The sequence below is a fragment of the Aristolochia californica genome, unplaced genomic scaffold, assembly GCF_029961685.1.
Source record: "Aristolochia californica isolate CCGP_79_NKW_82.1479 unplaced genomic scaffold, dmAriCali1.0.hap1 SCAF_15, whole genome shotgun sequence".
Classification (NCBI taxonomy): Eukaryota; Viridiplantae; Streptophyta; class Magnoliopsida; order Piperales; family Aristolochiaceae; genus Aristolochia; species Aristolochia californica.
This window is the reverse complement of record NW_027181826.1, coordinates 1315490-1325013: the sequence shown is the minus strand read 5'-3', so window position 1 is coordinate 1325013 and position 9524 is coordinate 1315490. Positions and strand designations below refer to the sequence as shown.

General features: G+C 32.8%; 1 protein-coding gene across 1 annotated transcript; it reads right to left on the bottom strand.

Annotated features, from left to right (window-relative positions):
• Positions 1-260: 260 nt before the first annotated feature.
• Positions 261-1924, bottom strand: LOC137952114 (cytochrome P450 CYP82D47-like). Its single transcript, XM_068799183.1, has 2 exons — positions 992-1924; positions 261-884 (listed from the first exon to the last, which is right to left on the bottom strand). The coding sequence occupies exons 1-2, from the start codon at positions 1922-1924 to the stop codon at positions 261-263; spliced, it is 1557 nt and encodes a 518-aa protein (XP_068655284.1).
• Between the last annotated feature and the right edge of the window lie 7600 nt (positions 1925-9524).

The following is a 9524-nucleotide window of genomic DNA, read 5'->3' as shown; positions in this document are numbered from 1 at the left end:
TGTAGGACAATTCCTTAATTGTTTCATCTAACCAATGTGGGATGAGATCCATTACTCAAATGGACTTAAAATTAAACGAAAAAAAAAATGTTGATAAAGACTCATCCCAATATGGAGAAGTTGTAGACTTGTATTTTGCAAAGAGATAAATATTAGAAAAACCAAAATACCATATATTTTATTTAGCAAAGTTCATCTTAAACTTCCATCAACGATCATAGCACCTTAGTAGGAGCACGATATCAATACATCACATACATCTAACCATACACATTGGAGGCCAATCGAGGGGTAACAATGACATCTAGGGGACCCGCCATAGGCAAGGTAATCCCTCGGCTGGCTTTCATACCCACTCTTTCACCGTTTGGAGTTTCTATATCGAACCCATGCAGCAGACTGCCCAGGTTTAAGTTCACAATTCTGAGAGCCAAAGTCATCCCTGGACACATTCTCCTCCCACTCCCAAACGGAATGAACTCGAAATGTTTACCTCTCCCATCCATATCTCGATGGCTGGTGAGAAATCTCTCCGGCTGGAACTCTTCTGGGTTTGGCCAAACGCGGGGGTCCCTATGCAGTTTGTAGAGATTGGCTATTACGCGTGTGCCCGCCGGGACATGGAATCCACCAATGTTGCAGTCTTCCATGGATTCGTGGGGTACTAAAAGAGGGGCTGGAGGATGGAGACGCAGTGCCTCTTTCACTATGGCTCGAAGGTACGGCAGGTTTTCGATGTCAGATTCGTTCACAATCCTATTCTTGCCGATGATGGTGTCAATTTCGTCTTGTGCTTTCTTCAACTCATGCCGGTTGTTCAGTAGTAGAGCGAGCGTCCATGATAGGGTGAGGAACGATGTGTCTGTTGCTGCTAAAATCATAGTCTACAAGATTGAAGCCATCATTGGTTATTTTTATTGAAACCAAAAGATCTTATTAGGCAGCGAAACTCAATAATCAAGAAAGAGAGCAAATTGAAACAGAAACATACTAGGGACATCGCCTTGATGTACTTGTCAAAGTCATCGCCGGCATGTGTTTCCGTTCGATCTGCTATGGAAAGCATGACGTCTATGAAGTCTCCGTCATGCTTAGACTTGTCGAGATTTCTCCTCTGCCGATGCTCATTGACCCAGAGTGACATCATGGAGTCTAACTCCTTGAAGACCCTTTTCATGGCACTGATGTGCCCCTTCAAATCAAGCCACTCGAGGAATGGAAGTGCATCCGAGGGCACAAAAGCCCCCAGTAACACGAAGAACTCACCAATTGCTTTCTTAGCCCGCCTCGCCTCCTCAAGATCTGCGGTGATGTTGGATCCGAAGTACCGCTTCCCTGCAATCATCATCACAATTGTGTTGAAGGTCAAATCCACGAACCATTCCTTCATATCCACTTTCACAGGAAGCTTATTGTTCTCCTCCCACAGCTCATGCAAATGTTTGATAGACAGACCCACTTCTGTAGCACGCAAGTGCTTCAGTGAGTCCAGACGATGGGACGAAAGAAGTTCGATGGTGGCGAGCTTTCGTGAGTCTCTCCAGAAGTGTCCATATGGGGCTAACCCGAACATTGTGTAGTTGTAAGCCATATACTTCCCAGCAGCTCCTCGTGGTCTTGTCGCAAGAATTCTATCGTTGGTGCTGAAGCATTCCTTCGCCAACTCCCAGCTACTCACCACGAGAGTGCGATGAGCACCCATCCAGATTGTGAACACTGGACCAAATTTATCCGCCAGAGCTCCGTAAGTCAGGGCGAGTGGCTCGTTCCCCTGTAACAGAGGAAGATGACCGACTACCGGCCACCGGCCTGCAGGCTCCGGTGGCTGTCGAATTCCGGTCGTCTTACTCGTTCTTCGAAAAACACACAGATTGTAGGTGAAGACTAGGGCCAAGAGCCCTACAAACAGCAGAAGAGCTTCCATTCCGTCTGCGCCGAGAAGACAATGGCCTCCTCTCCAGACTCTGAGAATAAATAGGTCTTAGGGTTGAAAATCTAACCCTGTCCCAACCGTTATTATGTTCTTACAGTGGTAAAATCTCATTTCATTCAATAATTGAAACATTCTTGGTTACTTTCAAATGTATCCAGTCTCTGAAGAAAATTTTTCTGATCCTGCAGTCGATCTGGACTGGCAAGCGAAAACCAAAACGTTAGACATTAATGAATTACGGTCATTAAACATATAAAAAATGTTATTATGTAGGCTTTTTTGCCAGTAAATTAGTAGTAGAAGAGCCTTTAACAAGAAAATTCAATTTTGGAGTCTGCCTGCGTTCTTCTTCTTCTTCTTCTTCTTCTTCTCTGTTCGTTCAAGACATACCTTTAGTCCATTGACAGCTCAACTCTGTTCGTTCAAGTAACTCTCACAGTCTCATTGATAACGTCGGATAATTGGAAAGATGAGAGAATCTACCCTCTTCCTAGGTGCCACGTTCGATTGATTTACCCTTCTTTTCTGCGATGGTAAAGAAAGCTTCGATCGTTTCGGACACTCAGAAAAATTGTCAATTTCGGACACTGGGAAAACTTGGCCCAATCGTTTTCATTGCTTGTTTTGTTAATTAAAAGCTTAAAATTTTAAGGATTTTTCAAACTTATCAGCTACTTCTGTTCTACATTCAATCCTTACCTTTCTTTTTTGTTTAATAAATGACTCGTTATAACTTTCACTAAAGAAAGTGTCCAGATAGACTCTAACGAGACCGTTTCTCTAATCTTTGAACGAACAGAGGCATCGAATCAATCAAACAACAATCTCATAGAAGAAGAACCTCTCTCTCGAGACATGCCATTCATTTCACAACACGCTCAGGCGGCAAAATTGAATTTTCTTGTTAAGGTCTCTTCTAGTAATTCTAATTTACAAACTCAAAAAGCCTACATAATAACATTTTTTCATAAAGTTTTCTCTGTTTTCTCTGTTGGTTTACAAAAGTTTTTCTAAAGTTATATAATTAAATGTCATTTATCAGTTTCCTCTGTTTGCGATTTGTTTCTCATAAGATTTTTTTTCCACAATATTTTTTTATGAGTTTTCTGTGGAGTTTCTTCTTTGCTTCTAAATCTAAATTATTTTTTAAGGCCCCGTTGGCTCCCCTAGTTGGAAATTTATATCTCAATAAAAGCTATAAATATTTTTCCTAGGATACACATTTTTAGGAAACCTTCAGATAAAATCTTATTAGTGACTTACAAGGAAATTAGATGGAATTTTTAAGAAAATTTCATTGGAAAATTAAATGGACCTATTAGAGCATTTTTCAAGGAAATGAATAAAAATTAATAATCAATCTCATACATTACCATACATATCCTATAAATTTTCAGTAAAATAAATAGTCAAGTATAAATATTCCCATGAAAAATTGTCTTATGATGAACGTATTACAACATATATGATCAAATATTTATTCGAAAAGTTTCCATACAGATTTCCAGCCCATCTTGTTTGGAAAATCTTACCTGAAAAATTATATGATTTTCCTTGTAAGAATTTTCAGCTAGAAAAGTGTTTCCCAAAAACATGAAGCACTAATAATCATTGGAAAAGTATTTCTACTAGAAATGTCTTTCCAACATTCCAAGAAAATGCACTAACAAGAACGAGAACGTTCTCTCATATTTCGAATTGTGTGACGTTATAAATGAGACAGTGAGTGTGACTTGGAGCAGATTTGAGTTGGAATTGAGCAATGGACTAAGGGTTTGTCTTGACAGAAAAGAAGCATCAAATCAATCAAACAACAATCCCATAGAAGAAGAACTTCTCACCAGAGACATGCCATTCATTTCACAGCGCACTCAGATGCCAAAATTGAATTTTCTTATTAAGGTCTCTTCTAGTAATTCTAATTTACATGCTCAAAAGCCTACTTAATAATATTTTCAAATGTTTAATGGTTTATGAAAGTTATTCTAAAGTTATATAATTAAATGTTATTTATCAGTTTCCTCCGTTTGTGATTTGCTTCTCGTAAGATTTTGTTTCCTCAATATTTTTTTATGAGTTTTTAGTTGAGTTTCTTCTTTGTTTCTAAATCAAAATTATTTTCTAAGATCCCGTTGGTGCCCTTGGTTTGAAATTTATATCTCAATAAAAGCTAAAAATATTTTTCCTAAGATACACATTTTCAAGAAACCTTCAGATAAAATCCTATTAGTGACTTCCAAGGAAATTACATGGAAATTTTAAAATTTTCAAAGGAAAATTAAATGGACCTATTAGTGCATTTTTCAGGAAAATAAATAAAAATTAATAATCAATCTCATACATTACCATACTTATCCGTTAAATTTTCAGTAAAATAAATAGTCAAGTACAAAATTCCCATGAAAAAATTGCCTTATGTACAACATCAATGATCAAATATTTATTCAAAAAATTTCCATATGGTTTTCCTGCCCATAATATTTGGAAAATCTTTCCTGAAAAATTATATGATTTTCCTAGTAAGAATTTCCAACTAGAAAAGTGTTTCCCAGAAACATGAGGCACTAATAGTCTTTGGAAACATATTTCTACTAGAAAATCCTTTCCAAAATTCCTAGAAAAGTCACTAATAGGGCCTACGAGTTTCCTAATTTTATATTTTTTTCTATATTTCTTTTATATGTATTGATCCATTTTAGTTTCCCATTTTGTTTCCCGTTTCATTTCCTATATTTGCAGCTAATGCACTCAACATCTATTGATCACAATGAGTGCACTAATTGAACAATGAAAACATACAAATAAGGAGAAGAAAAAGTTAAAAAGTTTTAAATTTTTTGAAAGAAAGCAATCAAATGAGGTATCGACCCCTCTCTTCCTTCCTGCTCGAGTGAGAAGAGGCCCAAGCAGTCTTTAAATATAATTTTTTAAATAAGTTATTTTTCTTGATTATATGTAAATATTATAAAAAGTTTTATATCATATTTTTAAATTAATTTTTTTATATATTTATATATACATTATTTAATGTATTTATATTATGTTATATTAGTGTATAATTTTATTTCTCTATTATAATAATATTTTATATCATATAACATAAAATTATTTTATATTTTATAATTAAATTTTCAATGTTTGATATTGTATTAATTTTTTTAATTTTTTTAATAAATATTGTGTATTAATAAAAATATGTTAAAATTTTGATAAATTTTATAATATTCCTTTAATTTTTTGGCCTTTTAAAAATCTTAATGTTTTAATTTTAAATATAAATCATCTTTAATAATAAAACTATAAATTGTAAGTCCAAACAAATTCAAATCTTATAAGTACGTTCACTTGGTTAAAACCATGGTTTAATGACTTGGAACCACCCAATGGCACTTATAAGATTTTAAAATCTATGGAAACCTGTTACCAAGAAAAGTATTTCTAGTTTTTCCTACAATACAAATTTCCTCCCAATGCACTAACAGGCGCCTACCAGATCCAAGATAACAAGAAAATTTTAAATAGATTTCTTCATGAGAAATTTATTCAAACTTCCAATCTTTATTGCACCTTTCTTGACTTATCGATGTTGTATAAGGACATCTATGTGAAACTTTATTTGTGGTCTATGATGATTATATAGCCATGGGTAATGTGGAAATTAGTAATGCATAGATTGTTCCAAGTATTTGCTCTATGGGTGTATCCACAAGTCGTAGGTTACATTCTTCATCAAGTTCAAGTTGGTCAAAGTGATAGTGAAGTACCTAGTGTAAGTGAAAGTGAAAGTGAATCACTTGTTGGTGTTAGTGTGGTAAATGTAAAGTGCACTGGTAAAAACTTTCCTGTGTTAGTGCCCAAAATAAAAAATATAGTATAAACAAGAGAATGAGTTATTTTTTATAATATACCTAAATAAATCATATACCTAAACAGATAATTAACCTAAAAACATGGTTACTACCCTAATAAGTAATTTAATGTAGTATTAAAATATATTAATATGCTAACTAATTAAATAAGATAGTTTATTAATAAATTAAGATAAATTACAGTCCACTCCTTGCAATTATCCACTTATACAAACCTAATTAAGCCTGTCATCATCCATAACAAGGTGTTGGAGGGAAACACCTTGCTTATCTTAACAATTTGCCAAGTGATTTGCAGACCTAATGACAAGGGTCCAAGTACAATTCGTAAGAGATGTTATGCTACATATTTCAAAGTAAATGTCCCACTACTGCCAAGAAGGATTGTTTGCCATTGCAAACCACTCAATGACAATCTTGGAGTCGCCTTCGATAAAGAGGGGACCCACAAGATGGCCCTAATAGACCTAAATCCCGTTGAGTAATCCGCAGAGTTCTACAGTGGTGGAGTCAAAGATTCCGCAAGGGCCGGTGAAGGAGTAAAGGAGACGATTGTTTTCGTCACAGATTACTCCTCCAAAACCAATTAGACCTGGATAGCCAATGGCATTGTTGTGAAAGTTCAACTTATAATGGCCCATAGGTGGAAGAGACCAGATCACCATTGTTGGAGAACGAATAGGGTGTGCCATCTTAGTAATCAATTACCAGTTCCCTCTAAAATTAGTGCCACTAAGGTAACTGAATTCCTTCTAAGTCATTAGCCAATTGTATAAAATATATTCCTCATTTTTTTGCAATATTATCTTAGCAAGCACCATTCATGAAGTATTCCTGTTGTTCTTTAATAAAATTAGAAAGACGTCCTTATGGTAGATACCAACATATCAACCTCCACAGTTCTTTAACAACATTTTCCATATGTTTAATGGTTTATAAAAGTTATTCTAAAGTTATATAATTAAATATTATTTATCAGTTTCCTCCATTTGTGATTTGTTTCTCATAAGATTTTGTTTCCACAATATTTTTTTATGAGTTTTCAGTTAAGTTTCTTCTTGTTTCTAAGTCTAAATATTTTTTTAAGGCATCGTTGGTACCCCTGGTTGGGAAAATTATATCTAAAAAAAAGCTAAAAATGTTTTTTCCTATGATACACATTTTCAAGAAACCTTCAGATAAATTCCTATTAGTGATTTACAAGGAAATTACATGGAAATTTTTAAAATTTTCTAAAGAAAATTTAATGGACCTATTAGTGCATTTCCAGGGAGATAAATAAAAATTAATAATCAATCTCTTACATTGCCATACTTATCTGAAAATTTTTCAATAAAATAAATTGTTAAATACAAAATTCCCATGAAAAATTGTCTTGTACTGAAAATATTACAACATCAATTATCAAATATTTATCCAAAAAGTTTCCTTGTGGTTTTCTAGTCCATCTTGGTTGGAAAATATTACCTGTAATATTAAACGATTTTTCTAGTAAGAATCTCCATCTAGAAAATATTTCCAGGAAACATGAGGTACTAATAGTCCCTAGAAACGTATTTATACTAGAAATGCATTTCCAACATTCCTAAAAAAAACACTAACAAGGCCCAAAAGTTTCCTAATTTTACATTTTCTGCCATTTTTTACATATATTGATCTATTTTATTTTCCCACTTTGTCTCCCGCCTCATTTCCTATATTTGCAGCTAATGTAGTCAACATCTATTGATCACAACGAGTGCACTAATTGAACACTAAAAACATACAAATAAGGTGAAGAAAAAGCTTAAAAGTTTTAAATTTTTTGAAAGAAAGTAATGAAATGAGGTATCAACCCCCTCTCTTCCTTCATGCTCAAGTGAGATGTGGCCCAAGCAATTTTTTAAATATAATTTTTTTAAATAAAATAAAATTTTCAAATATATGTAAATATAATAAAAAGTTTTATATTATATTTTTAAATTAAATTTTTTATATTTGAGTATAAATTTTTTTTAAATTATATATCATATAACGTAAAATTATATCGTATTTTATAATTTAATTTTCTATTTATGATATCGTATTAATATTTTTAAAAGTTTTAATAAATATCATGAATTAATAAAAATATGTTAACAATTTTATTAATTTTATAATATTCCATTAATTTTTTGGCCTTTTAAAAATCTTAATGTTTTACTTTTAAATATAAATCATCTTTAATAATAAAACTATAAATTGTAAGTCCAAAAAATTTCAAACCGTGTAAGTACTAGTTCACTTGTTAAAACCAAGGTGTAATGACTTGGAACCAGATACCATCTCAATCCGTAAAATTGACCTGCCATGTCCAAACACCATGATTGAAATTTTTCTCAGTTGAGTCATATAACTGATCTCGTAACTCTAAGCAAGACATTTTTCAACAAATTTCAAGCCAAGTTTTTGTATGACATTGGGTTTAAGTGAGTCTATCCAATAACCTGTGTCATCCAAATCCAAGGCTATTCACCTATACTCAGAATGATTTTTCAATTCTTTCCTTAGAAATTATACTAAAAGCTATTGGAAAAATCTTATGAAGTATCTTGCCAATTTCTTGTGAGGCACTTATAAGATTTTAACTTGTTACCAAGAAAAGTATTTCTAGTTTTTCCAATACAAATTTCAACCAAATGGCACCAACACACGCCTATGAGATCCAAGATAACAAGGAAAATTTAGACAAATTTCTTCATGACTATTATTCAAACTTCCAATCTTTATTTTACTTTTCTTGACTTATCGGCAAGGTATAAGAACATCTCTGTGAAACATATTATTTTAATTCCTGGCATACTATCTTTAAACTGGAAGTCCGCTGTCAAAACCATAATCATTATGTTAAAAATACTTTAGAACTGGACATAAGCCCTTCATTTCGAACAACCTCTAACATTTTGGTTTTTGTTTGCACATCAAAATTGACAACAGGACATGAAAACTTTTCCTTGAGACTAATTAATGGGGGAGATTGGATACTTTTGAAAAGTAAGATGGAAAGTTTCAATGATTGAATGAAATGAGATTTTATTGCAGTAAGAAACATGATGCAAATACGAGTGGATCTTGACCAAATTTAGATTCATAAAGAAAGAATACTAAGGGATTGGCATGGCTTAAGTTAAAAGGGTAGGGGGTGGGGATGACCCTTCATCCCAAGGGGTTTAACCACCCCTGACCTATGAAAACTAGACCCCTTATGTTATATTATTTATTTATTTTTTAAAAATCCATTTATATTCGTTAAAAATAGTTTCTTTTTATGTTATATTCTTTATAGTTTTAAAAAAAATCATTTTTTTATTTAAAAAAAAAAGTTTCTTCCTTGAACAATAGTAATTGGGTCAATAAAATCTTAACTATGCCATACAATTATTGTCATTTTTTATATGCTATGATTCTATTATCATTATCGTAATGAATGGGAAACGATAGAAATAGTGTGTCAGATTCAAGAAGTCTTTAATGCAATCACTAATATCATTCTAGGAGTGACTACCCTACTTCTAATTTGTACCTTAGTGAGGCATATAGGGTAAAAGAAGTCTTAAATTTTTATTCTACAAATGAAAATGTTTACATTAGGACGAAGGTTAGTAAAATGATTTTTTTTTTTTTGAGAAATACTTGAGGGGTCAATGCAATTTGTTGATGGTTGTTGTTTCAATTTTGGGTCCAATGGTCAAATTAATATTGAT

What these genes read in the sequence shown, in the direction of transcription:
- LOC137952114 (XM_068799183.1), bottom strand. Translation starts at nt 1,924, where the DNA reads ATGGAAGCTCTTCTGCTGTTTGTAGGGCTCTTGGCCCTAGTCTTCACC. An exon ending in ACATCAAGGCGATGTCCCTA is followed by an intron (nt 885 to 991) that starts GTATGTTTCTGT and finishes TCAATCTTGTAG; the next exon opens with ACTATGATTTTAGCAGCAAC.